Raw genomic sequence first — 21913 nt, forward strand, 5'->3', positions numbered from 1 at the left:
CTCTCGCTCTCGCTCTGTCTTTGGTGCTAGCTGCTTATTATTTATTTATTTTTATTCATCAAGCTGCAAACAATCCACTCTGGGCTCCAGGTCACTCTCCTGTTTTGTTTTTTTTCCAAGTTACCTGAAGCAACAGAAAGGAATTAAATCCCCCTTCCCCAGAAATTACTGGATTCAGTTGGACAGCCAGATTGGGAATCTCAACTCGATTGTGTGTGTGTGCACTTTTTTTCAAAAAAAGAGAGAAGTTCCTAACTGCATTAATTTGCAATAATTATTGACTGAATTGCCTAGAATTTGCTTTTTAAATATTTAATTGAAGGTCATTTTTGAGTTCAATTTCGTGAAAGTCATTTGTGAGTAGAATTTTGTGACTGTGCAAGTGTTTATCATTAACATTTTATTCGGAGCTTTTAATACATCGGAGTAGGAGTCTCACCAGATGTTATTTTACGCTCCAGTCCTGCTCCATGCAAGTTTGATATAGTTTAACTATTTTGAGCACAGCTGAGCTACAAGGATTCGGAAAAAAAGCAGGGCAAGGTGGGTTAGTTTTCAATTTCTGCAACTAAGAGCTGGTGTAGACATAATTTATATAGAACCATAGAAGAGTTATAGCATAGAATGAGGAAATTTGGTCCATGCCAGCCTGAGGACACCCAGGTGCCCTTTCTAACCCCAACTTCCTGCAGCTGGCTTATAGCTCTGTAGCTTACAGCACGATACCGCATGGTAGGTTGTTGCATAAGGTTAAATCTCACGGGATCCAGGGTGAGGTATCTGAATGGATACAAAATTGGTTTCTTGACAGAAGCCAGAGGGTGGTTGTAGAGAGTTTTTCAAACTGGAGGCCTGTGACCAGCGGTGTGCCTCAGGGATCAATGCTGGGTCCACTGTTATTTGTCATTTATATTAATGGTTTGGATGAGAATATAGGAGGCATGGTTAGTAAGTTTGCAGATGACACTAAGATTGGTGGCATAGTGGACAGGGAAGAAAGTTATCTCCAATTGCAATGGGATCTTGATCAATTGGGCCAGTGGGCTGACGAATGGATGGAGTTTAATTTAGACAAATGCGAGGTGATGCATTTTGGTAGATTGAACCAGGGCAGGACTTACTCAGTTAATGGTAGGGTTTTGGGGAGAGTTACAGAACAAAGAGATCGAGGGATACATGTTCATAGCTCCTTGAAAGTGGAGTCACAGGTGGGCAGAGTGGTGAAAAAGGCATTCGGCATGCTTGGTTTCATCGGTCAGAACATTGAATACAGGAGTTGGGACGTCTTGTTGAAGTTGTACAAGACATTGGTAAGGCCACACTTGGAATACTGTGTGCAATTCTGATCACCCTATTATAGAAAGGATATTATTAAACTAGAAAGAATGCAGAAAAGATTTACTAGGATGCTACCGGGACTTGATGGATTGAGTCATAAGGAGAGGCTTGATAGACTGGGACTTTTTTCTCTGGAACGTAGGAGGCTGAGGGGTGATCTTATAGAGGTCAATAAAATAATGAGGGCACAGATCAGCTAGATAGTCAATATCTTTTCCCAAAGGTAGGGGAATCTAAAACTAGAGGGCATGGGTTTAAGGGGAGAGATACAAAAGTGTCCAGAGGGACAATTTTTTCACACAGAGGGTGGTGAGTGTCAGGAACAAGCTGCCAGAGGTAGTAGTAGAGGCGGGTACAATTATGTCTTTTAAAAAGCATTTAGATAGTTACATGGGTACAATGGGTATAGAGGGGATATGGGCCAAATGTGGGCAATTGGGATTAGCTTAGGGATTTAATAAAAAGGGCGGCATGCTGTAAACCTCTATGACTTAAGGTGCAGATCAAAGTACTTTTGTGCTTGAACCTCTTTGTTGTGCAATTTTAACTAATTACAGAAGCATCTTAAAAATTTGTGGTGAAAACAGTTCCACGTGTGAAAGTTTCATGAGATAGTTTGTCAAGAGATTAGAAGTTTATGGCCGGAATTTTGCCGCCCCACCAACCATGGGAATTGGAGCGGGCGAAGGATGGACAATGGTAAGGTCCATTGACCTTGGACGAGATTTTATGCTTTTGGGACAAGCGAGGCTGTAAAATCCTGTCCTATAGAGTGTGATGAGACTATTTTTATTATTTAACAATGCGTGGTTTCAGTAAAAGTAATGTTGATTTGAATCCTACACCTCAAAACTGATTCCGTGACGAATACATTTCTTGGAAGAGATCAAGTCCTTAGACGTCACGATTTTCAGAGTCAGAATTTCATGAACCTGGAACTCCAAATCCTGGGTCATTGGCAAATCTGTTGCCACAAGCTTTCTGCAAAAGGTTGGCTTTGGAGAAATACTTCACATAAACTGATAAAATGTCAGTCAAGAAAATGGCAGTTATGTTGGGGGCAGTACTGTGGCACGATGGTTAGCACTGCTGCCTCGTAGCGCCAGGGACCCAGGTTCAATTCCGGCCTCGGATCACCGTGTAGAGTTTGCTCTTTCTCCCCATGTCTGTGTGAGTTTCCTCTGGGTGCTCCAGTTTCCTCCCACGCTCCAAAGATGTGCAGGTTAAATTGATTGGCCATGCTAAATTGCCCCTTGGTGTCAGGGGGACCAGCAGGGTAATTATATGGGGTTACGGGGATAGGGTCTGGGTGGGATTTTGTTGGTGCAGGCTTGGGCCGAATGGCCTCCTTCCACACTGTAGGGATTCTGTGATTCTATTCTATGATTCTACGTGATTGGACTTTTGGCAAATTTTCAAAATGTACAGAATTGATGGTCTGCACTAAAGTTCCAGAAACAGACTCTATATGCAGAGCTTAAGTTGCTGTTTCTCGTTGTCATGTTCTCAGTAAGTTGAAGATGGTGATGCAAGACATGTAAAAAGCACAATGAAAGTCAGCAGCTAATACTTTCTTAATCGTCATGCTGCAAGCTGTCTCCAACAATCTGTTGCCCCGTGTTTTTTTTTTGTGTGATAAACATGCTTGTTGTTTATCAATTTTATTGTTATATTGTGAAATCCTTTCTAATTTATTTCTCTGTGTGGTGGTTAAATAATTAAAATTAAAACCAGTCCTTATAACATATTAAGAACACACAATTGGAACCTCTGCAAAGCAATTTTCCCCTGCTGTTTATTCCATCACAATTTCCGGTCACAGTAGTTCCGAGATGAAATGATCGCTCAATGCTGAAATAACCTATTTATCAGGAGTTGAATAAATTAAAGAGGAACAGAAAATTCTCATGCTGCTCACATGTTTGCAGGTTGCATTAAGTAATAGAAATGTGTACATAATTAAAGTGCAGAAAAACATTAAATAAGAAACAAAACATTCTGCATTCTAACATATTTGTTAGTCAGGATCAAATAGGCTATACCTGAAATAATTAATCTGTCCTTTCTCCTCTCTGACTACATTGCTGTTCGCTTCTCACTTTTTCTAGTTTGCCATTATTTCCAATTGACATATCTAGTGCATGTAATTATGGTAATTTTCTGGAGTAACATCTTTGCACATTGATATGATGTATCCAGACATTTGCCTCAAAAATATCAGTGGCTTTGGATGGGAAAGAGAAGATGTGTAGTCTCCTCATAATTGTCAGAGTTTGTACTGAAAACATTATCCACCATCTTGAATTACTTAAGAAAAATAGCATAGCAATATGAGAATTTAGGGAAGGGTAAGCCATGTGAAAGGATTTAAAATGAGTATATGATTTTCAAATTGGGGGACCAGGAGCGAGTTAACATTATCAAGGCTCCTGACAGCTCCTTACAAACCCGTGACCTCTGCCAGCTAGATCGACAAGGGCAGCAGATGCATGGTGATACCACAAAGTGCAAGTTCTCCTCCAAGCCACACACCATCCTGATTCTCTGTTCCTTCACTATCACTGGGTCAAAAATCCTGGAAATTCCTGCTTGATAGCACTGTGTGTACCTACACCACATAGACTGCAGTGGCTCACCACCATCTGCTAGACTGAAGCTTGATACAATACAGCAACAACTATTGGAAACACAGCAGCGACGCAGGGATGCGTAAAGAAGCAGGGCAGTTAGATTAGTTTTAGAGATTGATCCAACTAAAAGCCGGCACTGACCCAATTGAAAATTTGCCAAAAGCTCAATTCTAGCAAGTGTTATTAGGAAAATAACCCCAATTACCGGTTAGTGTGTAGTATTTCTCCAAAGTCAACCTTTTGAGGTGAGCTTGTGGCAGCAAACTTGCAAATAAGCTAAGATTTGGAGTTCCAGGTTCATGAAATTCTAAACAGGAGGACAACCAGAATCGTAGAATCTACAGTGCAGAAGGAGGCCATTTGGCCCATTGAGCCTGTACTGACAACAATCCCACCCAGATCCTATCCCCGCAAACTCTGTAAATTGGCAGGAATCATGATGTAAGGACCTGATCTCTTCCAAGAAAAGTATGTGTCACCGAATCTGTTTTGTGGTGTGGGATTCAAATCAACATTACCAGTACATGGATTCAGTTAAAATAAATAATAATAGAAGGCTTGTTAAATTTCCAATCTCAAACAAAATTAGGATTAGGCAATAAATACTAGCTTTGCCAGCGATGAACTTATTCCAATAATTAATGAATAAATAAAAAAAGGAAGATAAGCAAATGGGACTTAGTGCAGAATAGGATATGAGCAACAGAGTTTTGGATGTCCTGACCAAATACAGGACAAGAGGGCATGATACAAGAGAGTTTGAGATAGACCATTGCGACATGATTTGTAGACAGGGTGAATTGAGCTTGGAGCATTAGGAATCAACAAGCAGGTTCAGAAAAAATTGGGAAATAGAAGTCACTCATGAGATTATTTGAGGAATGGGTTACATGCACTCCACTGGACAACCCCAGTCAGATGGCAGAGGAGTGTGGTGTAGTGGGTTTGAAACTCAAGTACTAAGAGCAGTGAAGTCAAGACACGGGGAGAAAGTGAAAGGCAAGTTCAGTGCAGATGAGGGAGATGCGATCAGCAGCTTGGGGAGTAAATTTGACCCAGTACAGAAAAGGGAGCGATGGAGAAGTTCTGAAGAATTAGTTGGGTCAATGAGTGGAAAGCAGCAAGGGAGCAGAATCCAGAGAAAGATGGACATCCACCAGAACAGATCAGAGCTACCTCAGTGAATAATAAAAAGTCCAAATGGCGGAGCAGGAAACTAATACTGGCACTCCAATAGAGAATGCACAGTCAATAAGAAATTGTTAAAAGCAACTGATCACTTAAAATGTTTCTAAAAATGTAAGTGTTTTGAAATCACCTCAATCTCACTGTTAGTTACTACTCTGCACCATTTGGTTGATCATTAACTCGCACTCTTATCCCGTTATTAATACCACTAAACTGTTGTTTGTCAGTTCAGCAGCAATGGTGAGACTGAATAAATTCCTTATTAGTTCTGAGTTAGTCTGGTCACTTCAGTCATTTGGGTCCCTCTCTGACAAGGCACTTTTACTACTGTTTATCCAGCATTTCTTATGCAGGGCTTTACAAGATCCTAGCTCTCACCATTTTTGAAACTTTCCCAAAACATTGCAGTCATCTTTTTTACTTTACATGATCTTTGTTTCTTATCAAAGTCACATTTTTATATTATTCCCGATTCATTCTTTTACACCCTGGACAATCTGAGTTCTGATTCTTTTACACCCTGGGCAGGAAGGGTGTGGTGGGGTTGTGGCTTTTTGGCTAGCAGAAAGACTTGTTGTAAATGGAATGCTTTGCCGCAGTAGTGTTTGAAGCTGAGACCTTAAATCTTCTGAAGGTACAGTAGATAAACTTCTGAATTGGATGGAGCTACAGGGCTAACAGAGACAGTGAGGCAATGGGACCAGTTTTGAATTGTTCGAGCTTGGACTCTGAGCTGAATGGTCTCCTGCATTGTAAACATGGTTCTGTTGCTTATTTTCAACATGAGATTTAGTAGCACAAAGGATGTTGCACAAAATATTCTTAAAGACGTAAGAAAGAACAACTTAAAATGAGCAAATTAAATCTTTTCACACTAGAACAAATCTGGGAAGAATCTGGATCTGAATTTAAGAAATGTTGCCAATTCAGTTGAACAATGACAGTATGGAATTGTACACTCAGATATGCTCAGTAACGCAAGGTTGTCTTTTCCTTCATATCTTGCTAGTGTTCAGTGTATCCATATTTTTTTTATATTCATTTACAGGATGTGGGAGTCACCCCTAACTGTGCTCCATCTCGGAGCAGTTAAGAATGAACCACGTTGCTGTGGGTCTGGATGGCAGATTTCTTCCCATAAAGAACCAGATGAGTTTTTACAAAAATTGGCAGTAGTTTCATAATTATCATTAGACTTGTAATTGCAAATTTTTCAATTGAATTTAAATTTCACCAACTACTGTGGTGGAATTTGAATCCGGGTCCCCAGATCTTGCCCTGGGGGTCTCTGGATTATGAGTCCAGTGACAATACCACTGTGCCACTGCCTCCCCACAAATTCAAAAGAGATGGGGCGGGATTCTCTGGCCTCCCAGCCGCATGTTCTCAGTGACAGGAAGCAGCACGCTGTTCGCTGGTGGCGGGATTCTCTGGTTCCACCAATGTCAACAGGATTTCCCTTTTAAACCACCCCACCAGTTTTGAATTGTTCTAGCTTGGACACCGAGCTGAATGCTCTCCTGCATTGTATCCCGGACCTTGTGTCAATAAGAGAACTTGGATGTTTGGGGCCAGATTTAAAAACATGCCCAGATGGTCGAGGCCAGTGGAAACAAAGTTGTTTGTGCTTTCCCTCTTTGACTTCAGCTCTTATTAAAATTTATCAATCTCCACATTTTTCCTTTCAATGACTGTGTGACGTAAAAGTTGATAATGCCAAAATGTTCTTATGATAGTGTTCAATTGCCTTGTAGCATAAATAAGTTCTGTTAAATATATTGTTTTGTGGAGGTGTAGCAGTGTTTGTTTGCAGTAAAGCTTCTTTCAGTTTGTAGTAAATGGGGACTTTTATTATTGAAAATACTAGGGCAAAGTAACAACTGTAGGTGTCATCTTAAAATCATAGATCTCACAAATTCGAGCTAAACATCCTGCTGATGGTAACTAGAATCATCTGAAACTGACAAATCCACCCACATGTTGGTTTCAAAAGCTTATATGTTTTTAACTACTTAATGTGGAACCTGCTATGTTTGGAATATTTAAATTGAATGTAATTAGAACTGCAATCATTAACATATTTTATTTATAGGTGCTGAGGACATCAAATACTATCCTTGAGAAAGACAAAATAGGAAACGTTAAGAGACAAGACTGGAAAAAATCCCCCAAAATTTCACAGCCCAAGAGCAGATGTTTGTTTGGCTGACATGATGCTGTAACTGTGCCAATTGTGAGGTGCTGCCAAGGCTGTCTTTTTGAAGAAATGAATCCTCAAGAGGCCCACCGAGCAAGGAGCCCAGTTATCCAACCCAGCTCTGGGGAAGATTCTGTTGAAAATAATGAGATTGCTTTTCTGGTGGGGGAAGATGGACAACTGCATTCTCTTCAAGCGGAGAGCCATAAAGTTTGGAATCCTGAGAACAGCCCTGAACAGAAACATGGGATCGAAAGTGATGGAAATGGTTCGTACAAAAATACTGCAATACAAATTTGTATTTCTACTAGAGCACCCAGTTTGGTTTTCTTCATCCATCCACCATGGCATGGTGGTAAAAAAACTTGTCCAAGACCTAGGCTGGGAACGCCAATAGATGCAGTGGATAATTATGGACTGCTTAGCTATATTTCACTGGTAAAGGTGACCTCAACTCCCTAGTTTTGTGCATTATCACTTAATCACTCCTATTTCCATGCAGAATCACCTATTGTTTTCACTTAGCGGTCACACATTACGTTTACACTGAGATTTAGATCCATTGGTGCTTGTCCACAAGGCAATAGTTTTTTTTAAAATCGGGCACTATTTTCCTTCACATGTGTCAGCATACATGAGCAGGGGTAGACTGCTGTGTTGCTGGACTCCTTCATATGCACAAGGAGTCCATCCTGATTTGACGTTATAAAGACTGGTACTTTAGAGGGACATTTTCTATTGTATGCCACTTTGAAATAGCAGCTGTTCCGTAATCAGGAGAAATCCTGACAGCAGGGGAAGAGGCTGCTTCTTTAGATTGAAATTCCTCAGCAACTATTTTCAGTGCACTGGTTCACATATTTGCATTAAATTCCTGAGAATGCTATTTTAACAGTACTGTTAACCATTCTTCAAAAAGCACACAAACCTATTGAGTACTCCATTACAAATAGCATACAGAGGAATCTCAAACTCTAAACGTGTTAGGAAAGAGCTATACCACCCCATAATGCAAGTAGTTAATGAACCCCAAGTCCTTCCTGCACACTTGACACTCGTGCTGCTTTGATTTGATTTGATTTATTATTGTCACATGTATTAACATACAGTGAAAAGTATTGTTTCTTGCACGCTATACAGACAAAACATAGAGAAGGAAGCAAGAGAGTGCAGAATGTAGTGTTACAGTCATAGCTAGAGTGTAGAGAAAGATCAACTTAATGCAAGGTAAGTCCATTCAAAAGTCTGACAGCAGCAGGGAAGAAGCTGTTCTTTTTCCCGACGGAAGAAGGTGGAAGAGAGAATGTTCGGGGTGCATGGGGTCCTTAATTATGCTAGCTGCTTTGCCGAGGCAGCGGGAAGTGTACACAGAGTCAATGGATGGAAAGCTGGTTTGCGTGATGGATTGGGCTACATTCACGAGCTTTTGTAGTTCCTTGCGGTCTTGGACAGAGCAGGAGCCATACCAAGCTGTGATACAACCAGAAAGAATGCTTTCTATGGTACATTTGTATAAGTTGGGTGAGAGTCGTAGCTGACATGCCAAATTTCCTTAGTCTTCTGAGAAAGTAGAGGCGTTGGTGGGCTTGCTTAACTATAGTGTCGGCATGGGGGGACCAGGACAGGTTGTTGGTGATCTGGACACCTAAAAACTTGAAGCTCTTGACCATTTCTACTTCGTCCTTGTTGATGTAGACAGGGGCATGTTCTCCTTTACGCTTCCTGAAGTCGATGACAATCTCCTTCGTTTTGTTGACATTGAGGGAGAGATTATTGTTGCTGCACCAGTTCACCAGATTCTCTATCTCATTCCTGTACTCTGCCTCGTCAGTGTTTGAGATTCGACCCACTATGGTGGTGTCATCAGCAAACATGAAAATCGAATTGGAGGGGAATTTGGCCGCACAGTCGTAAGTGTATAAGGAGTATAGTAGGGGGCTGAGAACACAGCCTTGTGGGGCACCGGTGTTGAGGGTGATCGTGGAGGAGGTGTTGTTGCCTAGCCTTACTGATTGTGGTCTGTGAGTTAGGAAGTTCAGGATCCAGTCACAGAGGGAGGTGCCAAGGCCCAGGCCATAGAGTTTAGAGATGAGTTTTGTGGGAAGAATGGTGTTGAAGGCTGAGCTGTAGTCAGTACATAGGTGTCCTTGTTATCTGGGTGTTCCAGGGTTGAGTGCAGGGCCAGGGAAATGGTGTCTGCTGTGGACCTGTTGCGGTGATAGGCAAACTAGTGGGTCCAGGTAGTCTGGGATCCTGGAATTGATTCATGCCATGACTAGCCTTTCGATGCATTTCATAATGATGGATGTCAGAGCCACTGGACGACAGTCATTAAGGCACGCTGCTTGGTTTTCCTTAGGTACCGGGATGATGGTCATCTTCTTGAAGCAGATAGGGACCTCAGATTGTTGTAAAGAGAGGTTGAAGATGTCTGTGAATACTCCCGCCAGCTGATCCGCACAGGATCTGAGTGCTCGTCCAGCTACCCCGGACGCAGCTTTAGAAGAAAGCAGAAGACTAAACATTTAAATCTCAGTATTTCTGCAGAAATTGCTTTCTGCGATGAACATGGTGCCTTGCACTTGTGTTTCACAAAGTAAATTTCTAATATTCGTGTTCAACAGGTTCAGAAAATGAAGTGAATATGCACATTCCTAATAAGATCAGTGCCAGTAACAGAATTAAGGCATCACTTAATATTTTACATAATAATGCTATACAAGTATAACAGAGTAACCCAAGCTGTTTTTAACAATATGGACACAAATTCCAGATAAGCAGCTGTGGGGCAGAAATGAACATCATCCAACTCTGCTCCTGCCTCAGCCCGTCATCAGCTGAAACCCTTCGTTTGTTCTCTCTACTGAACAGTTCCAACATTCTCCTGGCAGGTCTCCCATTTTACAGAACTTCAGTTCTTTAAAACTTCTGCTGGCAGTGTCCTAACCCACACTAAATTCCATTCATCTATCATCTCAACCCACACTAAACCCCAAGTACCCATCACCCCCGTGCTTGATTAACTGGGACCCATGTGGGTCAGCAATATCCCAAATTTTATGATTCTCAATCTTTTTCACATCCCTCACCACTCAATCTCTAATCACCGCCAACCTTAAAACCTCTTCCTAAAACTCTGATTATGTCCTCTGCATTCCCTATTTTGATTGCTCCACTATTGGCAGCCATGCTTTCAGTGGTCTTGGCCCTAAACTCTGGAATTAATTCCCTAAACCTTTCCACCTCTCTAGTTACCCTCTGTGCTTTGAGAGCTCCTTAAAATCTATTTCTGACTAATCTTTTAGCCATCTGTCCTAATGGCTGAATCTCTTGACTTGGTATCAAATTCTGTTTGAAAGCTTTCCTGTTTAGCTCCTTGAGACTTTTCAAATGTGTTAAATGCACCTCATGATGTAATCTGGTAATCAGCATTTGAAATGATGAATCTTTTGTTAGAATAAGTGCACTTAAGGTTAATGGAAATGATCATCACATGACATTATTAAAGGCCTGGTAGCATCTTTACTAAGCAGGAATGCCTGGTGAAACTTTGAGACAGCCCTGACCTCATTTCAGCTATCTCAAATCCAACCTTGATTTCACTCACCTTATGGTGTTGAATGCAATACTTGCTGCTTTTGTGCATGTATTTTCGTATCGATCGAGGTGTGAAGTTTAAAACTTTAGATATTGTTACTCATTATGCTGTGTGCAAAATATAAAGTTGCTGAATTGATGGTAGGAAGTTCAAGAAATTTATTGTGATGATACTAAGGGTGAGAGGCATTACTTACCAAAACAGACTTGAGCGCTCTATGGCCTGAATTTTTCATCTGTCGGGCACACACACTTGGTGGGCCTGGAAGCAAACAGGAAAGGTGATCCTGGCTGCAAAGCGCAGTTTCACAGTCTAGCCAATGAACGGCCATCCGACATGAAACATGTGCTGGGAATGGCTGAGCACTGCTGGGCAGGCAAGACTTGAGGGGGCATCAAGAAAAGGGAGGGTGCAGGTTGGCGTTTCTAATGTGTTCCATTGGGGGGCGGGGGCGAGGGGGGGGCACTGTGGAGCCACAGGGAGCTGCTGACCCGTGGAAAGTAAGTATCAATGTTCACTATGCCATGAGTGTCCAGGCAGCACAATCATACACAGACCTCAGTCCCTAATCACATTTTCTAATCTCATTTCAGTCCTGACTTTCGTCCTGCCCAGGATCGAGGTTGCAGCTCAAATGTAAAGGTTGCCTGACCAATTGGCCCTCCCGCCAACTGTAAAAGCAGACAGGGCGGCACGGTAGCACAGTGGTTAGCACTGCTGCTTCACAGCTCCAGGGTCCCGGGTTCGATTCCCGGCTCGGGTCACTGTCTGTGTGGAGTTTGCACATTCTCCTCGTGTCTGCGTGGGTTTCCTCCGGGTGCTCCGGTTTCCTCCCACAGTCCAAAGATGTGCGGGTTAGGTTGATTGGCCAGGTTAAAAAAAAAATTGCCCCTGAGAGTCCTGGGATGCGTAGGTTAGAGGGATTAGCGGGTAAATATGTGGGGTGGGATTGTGGTCAGTGCAGACTCGATGGGCCGAATGGCCTCCTTGTGCACTGTAGGGTTTCTATGATTTCTATGAGGCCACTTAAATTGGCCCACTAATGGGCCAAATTGATTGTTGGTCAGCACGCTCCCAACTCTTGCATGTGCACCTGCTGTCCAAAATATCGCACGAGTGCGCAGTGACGTTGAGCCTTACACCTGATGTCATCTGCGATTTCACAGGCTTCCGGGCTTGGCGCGTGTTCTCCTAAGCAAGGTACAGATCTGGCCTATATCTTAGAATTTAAGAACTTTGTTAAAACAAAATGACTAAAAAAAAATAAAAGTTCATACTTTCAGTTTACAATTTTAAAGTGAAAAGTAAAGGAAGTTCAATAGTATAATTTAAAAAAAGATATTGGGGGATATTATTTAAGTCTTTGTCTCGTGTAAACTGGTATCACCTAGTCAGTAGCTGTAGGGTTGCTGATTCTCTAGGATTGCCCTGGAACTCCAGTCAATAAAACAAAGTATTGTGCGTTTCTTTCATTTTGTTTAAACTCCCTTGTTTTAGCGATAAAAATCTTGCTGCAGAGGGGCAAAAAACATTTTTACCAGCTGGGTAGGTGGAAGTAGGAAGTCATGTGATGGAGACGGCCAGGAATAATTCCAACCAAAGTTGGCGGCAGTAGTGATAGGGAATGATATACTGCCCTGTTCCTGACAATGCCACTACAGTTTTCCCAGGCCCACTGCCAGACATCCAGAATGTTGACTTGCATCAATGGGTTTTTATACACAGCACATGCCCCACCTGATATCAGCTGGTGGAGATGCTGATGAACAAAGCCCATCCTCTACATGTCGTCAGGTCACAAAGCCAACGAATGATATAAATTGCTAGAAACGAGTGCATTTACAAAGAATACACTGAAGATAAATACACGACTGAAATGGTTCTGAACCATTCATAGATCATAGCAGGCCAAACAGTTAAAACAACAAGTTAGCAGTACACAATTTTTTAATATACAGCTTTTAACTCTTTGTCTTCACTTTGGGTGGAATTTGGGAATATTTGTGGTTCTGTCAGTAGACAACTACTTTGGAAGCATTATCCAAGTGTCCATTTACCAAACAGTATTGTGTAAAATATTAATAGCGATAAACTCTAAAAGTTCAGCTCATTAACATTCTGGCTGCATTCTTTTGCTCTTGTATTGTATTAAATCACAGAGTCATAGAATCCCTTCAGCGCAGATGGAGGCCATTCAGTCCATCGTATCTGCACTGACTCTAACTGATACATTGACAGAGTATCTGACGTAGGCTGTCTCCCCACCCTATTGCCATAACCCCACACATTTACCATGTCTAACCTACACATCTTGGACACTAAGGGGCAATTTATCAATGCCAGTCCACCTAACCTGCGCATCTTTGCTCTGTGGGAGGAAATTGGGGCACCTGGAGAAAATCCGTGTGGATATGTGGAGAATGTGCAACCTCCACAGAGACGGTCACCCAAGGCTGGAATTGAGCCTAGGTCCTTGGCACTGTGAGGCAGCAATGCTTGCCACTGTGCCATCCTTGCTAGTGATAGAAGTACTATCTTGCTTTTCCAGATATGAATGATCTAGATGTTGGTGTGCAGGAGACAATTTCAAATTTTGTACATGGCAGAAAACGTAAATATTGTAAACTGTGAAGAGGACAGTGTAGAGCTTCAAAAGGACATAGATAATTTGGAAGAGTGGGCAGATGGGTGGCAATTGAAATTCAGTGTGGAGAATTGTGAGGTGATGCATTTTGGTAGGAAGAACATGGAGAGACAATTTAAAATAAGGAATAAAATTCTTAAGTGGCGAGGAGGAGCAGAGGGATCTGGGTGTATATGTACATAGATCATTGAAGGTGGCAGGACAAATGGAGAGAGCAATTAATAAAGCATATAGTATTCTGGGCTTTATTAATAGGGTCATATAGAGTACAAGAGCATGGAGGTTATGCCAAATTTATATAAGACACTAGCGATACATAGGCTGGAATATTGTATACAGTTCTGAGTGCCACACTATAGAAAGAATGTGAAAGAAATTGGAGACAGTACAGAAGAGGTTTACAAGAATGGTTACAGGGATGAGAAATTTCAGTTATGAGGATAGATTGGAGTGGTTGAGACTATTCTCCTTGGAGAGAGATGGTGGCTAAGAGATTTGATAGAGATGCTCAAAATCATGAGGAGGCCGGATAGAGTAGATGGGATGAAATTGTTCCTGCTCGTAAAAAGATCAAGAACGAGAGGGCACAAATTTAAAGTGATTTGCGAAAGAAGCAAATGTAATGTGCAAAAAAACTTTTTCACGTATGTGGTTCTGGTCTGGAACGCACTGCCTGAAAGTGTGGTGGTTCAGTTGAGGCATTCAGGAGGGTATTATTTCTACTCAAGTAATCAATGTGTAGGGGTACAGGAAAAAGGCAGGGGAATGGCACTAAACCATGATGCTCATTCGGAGAGCCACTGCAAATACGATGGGCCATGTGACCTCTTTCTGCACGTAACAGTTCTGTCATTCTGTATCATCACAAAACATTGAGTCACGTTGCTGACATCTAATTCCCAAAAGTAAAAGGCACTGAATGGGGATGGGGTGAAATTTATGACAGTTAAAAAAAACAACTGAACCTTGAGATAATGCAGATTTTTCATAAAGCGCTGTTTCTGAAATAGTAAACAAGAGATTGTCTTGTTAAGGGGAAGTACTATAATTGGTATTATTTGACGCTCAGATGCTGTAGTAACATAATAGTCATGATGTGGAGATGCCAGCATTGGACTGGGGTGAACACGGTAAGAAGTCTCACAACACCAGGTTAAAGTCCAACAGGTTTATTTGGTAGCAAATACCATAAGCTTTCGGAGCACTGCTCCTTAGTCAGATGGAGTGGAAATGTGCTCTCAAACAGTGCAAACAGACAAAATCAAGTTGCAGAATATTGATTAGAATGCGAATCCTACAGCCAGCCAGGTCTTAAAGGTACAGACAATGTGGGTGGAGGGAACATTAAACACAGGTTAAAGAAATGTGTATTGTCTCCAGACAGAACAGCTAGTGAGATTCTACAAGCCCAGGAGGCAAGCTGTGGGGGTTACTGATAATGTGACATAAATGTGACATAATGGGCATTCAGCCTTGGATCTTCAGGTAAGCGTTCTCCAAGGCGGCCTTCACGACACATGACAGCGCAGAGTCGCTGAGCAGAAACTGATAGCCAAGTTCCGCACACATGAGGACGGCCGAAACCGGGATGTTGGATTTATGTCACATTATCAGTAACCCCCACAGCTTGCCTCCTGGGCTTGTAGAATCTCACTAGCTGTTCTGTCTGGAGACAATACACATTTCTTTAACCTGTGTTTAATGTTCCCTCCACCCACATTATCTGTACCTTTAAGACCTGGCTGGCTGTAGGATTCGCATTCTAATCAGTATTCTGCAACTTGATTTTGTCTGTTTGCACTGTTTGAGAGCACATTTCCACTCCATCTGACGAAGGAGCAGTGCTCCAAAAGCTTATGGTATTTGCTACCAAATAAACCTGTTGGACTTTAACCTGGTGTTGTGAGACTTCTTATCGTGTAACATAATAGTAACAGAGGAACTTTGTGCTTCATTGCTAAAACTTCATGTTTGTTGTATATGGGATGAACACAGTAAGAAGTTTAACAACACCAGGTTAAAGTCCAACAGGTTTATTTGGTAGCAAAAGCCACACAAGCTTTCGAGGCTCTGAGCCCTTTCTTAAGAAGGGGCTCAGAGCCTCGAAAGCTTGTGTGGCTTTTGCTACCAAATAAACCTGTTGGACTTTAACCTGGTGTTGTTAAACTTCTTACTGTGTTTACCCCAGTCCAACGCCGGCATCTCCACATCATGACTATATGGGATGAACAGACTACAACCATAATTTGCCACCCATCTGTAGCATGACACAATTTCACAGACAGTACCTGTAACCATTCTTGTAAACCTCTTCTGCACTTGCTCCAACCGTTTTCACATTCTTCCTATAGCGCTCAGAACTGTACACAGATTCCACGTCTAACTAGTATCTTTGAGTGGATAACCTCAGTAGATATGTTACATTGCCACTGATTTTTTTTTTGTTCATTCATTGGATGTGGGCATCACTGACAGGGCCAATATTTATTGCCAATCCCGAATCACCTTGAAATGAGTGGCATTTTAAGAGTCAACTACATTGATGGATCTGGAGTCACATGTAGGCCAGACCAGGTTAAGTGAAAGAAGGTGGGCTCGGCAAAGTTATAGATGTGTTAGAACATTTTAAAAGTGCCTATGAAGATTTTTTGAACACTGTGTATCCAATTTTATTTCAAAAGAAGAGATATGCCGAATACTGATGAGAAATCAAATTTAAAGAAAATGCCTCACTTTAACTGTGAATCTTGGCAATGCAGGATTGACAATAAATGCTGGCCTTTCCTGCGATGTCCATATCTCATGAACAAATTAAAAAAAGCTTTACACCCTTCCAGAGGCAATATCGAGTTAATCAGTTTTAGATAACCTTTGTGCCTTTGTCCCTCTTGGTAATGGTTCTGCTATTCCCAATTAAACCACCTCATAGACATTTGTTTCTTATCCTTTAAAATCTCATTTTGCCCCCACCATCATCCCTTTTATCATGTAATCTTTCCTGCCTTCCACAATATCACAGATATTCCCTTTGATTTTTTTTTCCCTATTCCCACTTTTCCTGGCCTTCCATTTGTCTAAAAAAATTACTGGTGCATCTCAGATTTCTTCCATTTCTGATGAACATTTGACATTGGTTGACATTTCTAAAACCTGAAGTGTCAACCATTTCTCTCTCCACAGATACTGCTTGATAAGGAATTGTGTTTTTACTTCCAATTCCCAACAGCTGTCGTATTTTGCCTTAGTAATAGTGGATCAGTTAAACCCAAATTCTCTCTGGCATAGTTATAGGTGGTAAGAAGTCTCACAACAGCAGGTTAAGGTCCAACAGGTTTATTTGGTAGCACAAGCCACTAGCTTTTGGAGCGCTGCCTCTTCATCACGTAAGTGGGAGTTCTGTTCACAAACAGGGCATATAAAGACACAAACTTAATTTAGAAAATAATGGTTGGAATGCGACTCTTTACAGGTAATGAAGTCTTAAAGGTACAGACAATGTGGGTGGAGAGAGGGTTAAGCACAGGTTAAAGAGATGTGTATTGTCTCCAGCTCAACCCACTCAGGTCAACCTATAACACAGACTACGCTGAGGGACTTTGCCGTCGCACCTCTCTCACACTCCTCAACCACCTCATACACCAGCTCTACAGCAAACGCCGTATCCTGGAAACCAAGATAGAGTCCACATTCTCAACTTGCGCTCAGGACGCAGCCCAGCTGTGAAACTCTGCCAAGCAGACGAGACAAAGGAACTACACCATCTACATGCACACCAAGAACAGGAAACTTGAGAAACTCGGCATCACCACCAGCAGCAACCAAGCCTCCCCTGGTACCACAGTAGAAAACAGTAGCACTGCAGGGAAGTCCATTGTCAACTTGTCGGACTACACACTTCAACCAGATGAAATCGAAGTTCTCAGCTGAGGGCTTAATTTCTGCCCCACCACCAAAATAGACCCCATTCGTCTCGCAGCAGACACAGAGGAATTCATCAGGCGAATGAGGCTGCGGGAGTTCTTCCACAAACTCCAAGAGGCCAACGGCAAACACAATGAGACAGCCAATGAACCAGAACAGCCGACAGATCCGCAGTGCAGTAACCGAAGAGGAAAGAGTCGAATTGTACTCCTCCGGAAGGCCGCTGCCCTCGACTTGACATGTATGCCCAAGCCGTCAGGAGGTGCGTCAACACCAGATTCATCAGCCGCACTTACAAGACAGCCCCGAACATCACCCAAGCACAACACAACGCCATCCGCGCGCTCAAGACCAACCGCAACATTGTCATCAAACCAGCAGACAAAGGAGGGGCCATCATCATACTGAACAGAACGGATTACTGCAAAGAAGTGTACTGACAACTGAACAACGAGGAACACTACAGACAGTTACCTGCAGATCCAACCAAAGAACACACCCGTCAACTTAACAGATTGATCAAGACCTTTGATCTGAACCTTCAGATCAAAGGTACAGACAATGTGAGTGGGCGACCGTCGGACCGGCCCGAACTGCCGTTGTGCGCCCGTCCGACTGGCACGGACTGCCGTCGGGTGCCCGTTGGAACAGCCCCTGCAGGCCGTTGGGCGCCCGTAGCTCCGGCCCGGACGGCCATCAGGCACCTGTCGGACCAGCCAGCACAGCCGTCGGGCTCTCATCCCACCTACTCCCCGAGTTGGAGATCTCTACTGCCTCCCGAAGACACACAAGGCAAACACATCCGGCCGTCCCATCGTATCGGGCAGTGGGACTCTGTACGAGAACCTCTCTGGCTATGTCGGGGGCACCCTGAAACCCATTGTACAAAAAACCCCCAGCTTTTGTCGCGACACTACAGACTTCCTACAGAAACTCCGCACATGGAGCAGTTGAACCAGGAGCACTCCTCATCACAATGGTTGTTTCGGCACTCTACACCAGCATCCCCCACGACGATGGCATTGCTGCAACTGCCTCAGTACTCAACACCGACAACTGCCAATCTCCAGATGCAATTTTACAACTCATCCGCTTCATCCTGGACCACAATGTCTTCACTTTCAACAACTAGTTCTTCATCTAGATACAGGGAACAGCCATGGGGACCAAATTCGGACCTGAATATGCCAACATCTTCATGCACAGGTTCGAATAAGACCTCTTCACCGCACAGGACCTTCAACCGATGCTATACACTAGATACATCGATGACATTTCCTTCCTTTGGACTCATGGTGAACAATCACTGAAACAACTATATGATGACATCAACAAGTTCCATCCCACCATCAGACTCACCATGGACTACTCTCCGGAATCAGTTGCATTCTTGGACACACGCATCTCCATCAAGGACGGTCACCTCAGCACTTCACTGTACCGCAAGCCCATGGATAACCTCACGATGCTCCACTTCTCCAGCTTCCACCCTAAACACGTTAAAGAAGCCATCCCCTACGGACAAGCCCTCCTTACACACAGGATCTGCTCAGATGAGGAGGATCGCCACAGACACCTCCAGACGCTGAAAGATGCCCTCGTAAGAACAGGATATGGCGCTCGAGTCATCGATCGACAGTTCCGACGCGCCACAGCGAAAAACCGCACCGACCTCCTCAGAAGACAAACACGGGACACGGTGGACAGAGTACCCTTCGTCGTCCAGTACTTCCCCGGAGTGGAGAAGCTACGGGATCTCCTCCGGAGCTTTCAACATGTCATTGATGAAGACGAACATCTCGCCAAGGCCATCCCCACACCCCCACTTCTGGCCTTCAAACAACCGCACAACCTCAAACAGACCATTGTCCGCAGCAAACTACCCAGCCTTCAGGAGAACAGTGACCACGACACCACACAACCTTGCCACAGAAACCTCTGCAAGACATGCCGGATCATCGACACGGATGCCATCATCTCACGCGAGAACACCATCCACCAGGTACACGGTACATACTCTTGCAACTTGGCCAACGTTGTCTACCTGATACGCTGCAGGAAAGGATGTCCTGAGGCATGGTACATTGGGGAGACCATGCAGATGCTACGACAACAGATGAATGAACACCACTCGATAATTACCAGGCAAGAGTGTTCTCTTCCGGTTGGGGAACACTTCAGCAGTCACGGGCATTCGGCCTCTGATCTTTGCGTAAGCGTTCTCCAAGGCGGCCTTCATGACACACGACAACGCAGAGTCGCTGAGCAGAAACTGATAGCCAAGTTCCGCACACATGAGGACGGCCTCAACCGGTATCTTGGGTTCATGTCACACTATCTGTAACCCCCATGACTTGCCTGGGCTTGCAAAATCTCACTAACTGTCCTGGCTGGAGACAAATACACACCTCTTTAACCTGTGCTTAACCCTCTCTCCACTCACATTGTCTGTACCTTTAAGACTTCATTACCTGTAAAGACTCGCATTCCAACCATTATTTTGTAAATTGAGTTTGTGTCTTTATATGCCCTGTTTGTGAACAGAACTCCCACTTACCTGATGAAGGGGCAGCGCTCCGAAAGCTAGTGGCTTGTGCTAACAAATAAACCTGTTGGACTTTAACCTGGTGTTGTGAGACTTCTTACTGTGTTTACCCCAGTCCAACGCTGGCATCTCTACATCATAGTTATACGTGAACACTCCACATATGTGTAAAGGTTCCCATCTAGACTAAGATATGCATTACTTACAAAGTTTACTTATCCTGTCAATTATTTCCAGATAAAGAATTCCTATGTCTACATTGAATACTGATTTTGATACATATAAACTGACCACCATGACTGCATAATTCAATTAAATTGCTCAAAATATCCTCACACCTGCCCCAGGCAATGGCCTAGTGGTTTTATTGCTAGACTGTTAATCCAGAAACTCAGCTAATGTTCTGGGAACCCAGGTTTAAATCCCGCCACGGCAGATGGTGGAATTTGAATTTTATTTAAAAAATCTAGAATTAAGAATCTACTAATGACCATGAAACCATTGTCGATTGTCAGAAAAACTCATCTGGTTCACTAATGACCTTTAGGGAAGGAAATCTTCCGTCCTTATCTGGTCTGGCCTACATGTGATTCCAGAGCTACAGCAATGTGATTGACTTTCAACTGCCCTCTGAACAAGGGCAGCTGGGGATGGGCGATGAATGCTGGCCAGCCAGTGACGCCCATGCCCATGAATTAATTTTTAAAAAGCATTGGAATGTGTCCAAAATGCAGATTTGAAAAACCCAAAATATTGGCTCATTTCACAATAACATTGATTGAATTTTTGTTATGCTTGGTCTCAAGATTTATGTCTTTGATGCCAAGCACAGGAATTTAGGAATGTTTCAGCCCAGTCCCATGACCTCACTCACTTTAAAATCGGAGCATGTAATGTAAACCCAAATTCCAGGGATGCACTAATACCAGGAAAAGTTGATGTATGAATACAGACATATAATTTTATAATTCCATTTATAAATTCATGTATGTTTTAAAAATAGGGACCAAATGATATCTTTATGCTCCGGTCCAATTATCTCCTGCCCGCTGCCTCCACCTTATGAAAATTACACTTGGTCTTCACTCCATCCCACAGAAAACCAATTGTGTGTTTGCAGAAAAGTTGGCTGGGATTGCACTTAAAGGAGATGTGTATTGATGCAAGGTAAAATTATCCAGGCCTAGAAATATTGTCAAACAATGGAATGTGAACCTTGAGTTCTGCATTTGCTACTGCGTCAGAAAATTGGTGAAGAGGGTTTGAATTATGGCATTCAAAGGCCCACAGGATAGCATTTAGCCTGTCAAGGAGGAGGTGCTGGAGAGGGGAGTGGTGTGAGAGATGTACGCCCAAGTGCAGATGAGAAACAGGTTCGCCAGCCTGATATAACCTGCCACCATATTCTGTCCATTTCCTCTAAATGGATGACTGCCAAGTACTTCATATAAATTGGCTTTACCTGAACTTTGGGTTGAACACAGAGCAAATGTTTGTCCAGAAAATAATTTTAAAGAAAAAAGTACGTGTATATTAATTTACTCATCATGTACAATAAGATGAAAAATCTAGTACTTGGCAAAAGACTATTCTTTTGAAGTTGCAACAAGTAGTAAGACGCCCTGAGCATTCTCTTCAACTGAAGACGAGATTTGTTTTGCTAGGATTTATGTCATTAAAATGAAAACTAAGTAAAACTATTTATTTTACAGAATGTCACATCCTTACGTCAACCAGTTCATTTCAGCAGCACACTGAGAAGAATGATGTACAACAGATCTCTGGTAAATATCTAAATTATTTTGAGAAAATAAAAACTTGTATTCATATTGTATCTTTCAACCTCAGGACA

General features: G+C 42.8%; 1 protein-coding gene across 15 annotated transcripts in view; it reads left to right on the forward strand.

The window, feature by feature from the left end:
• The window catches only part of LOC144502528 (uncharacterized), a 112409-nt gene that overhangs the window by 4058 nt on the left and 86438 nt on the right, over positions 1-21913 (forward strand). For 14 of the 15 annotated variants that reach the window (XM_078226592.1, XM_078226588.1, XM_078226591.1 and 11 more), the window contains exons 2-3: positions 7249-7621; positions 21774-21845. In XM_078226592.1, coding sequence (XP_078082718.1) covers positions 7423-7621; positions 21774-21845 — 271 coding nt within the window. In that variant the 5' untranslated portion in view covers positions 7249-7422. Of the gene's footprint in view, positions 1-120; positions 214-7248; positions 7622-21773; positions 21846-21913 lie in introns of all 15 variants that reach the window. The other variant, XM_078226589.1, reaches the window with a different exon arrangement.

The sequence above is a fragment of the Mustelus asterias genome, chromosome 13 (assembly GCF_964213995.1).
Source record: "Mustelus asterias chromosome 13, sMusAst1.hap1.1, whole genome shotgun sequence".
NCBI lineage: Eukaryota > Metazoa > Chordata > Chondrichthyes > Carcharhiniformes > Triakidae > Mustelus > Mustelus asterias.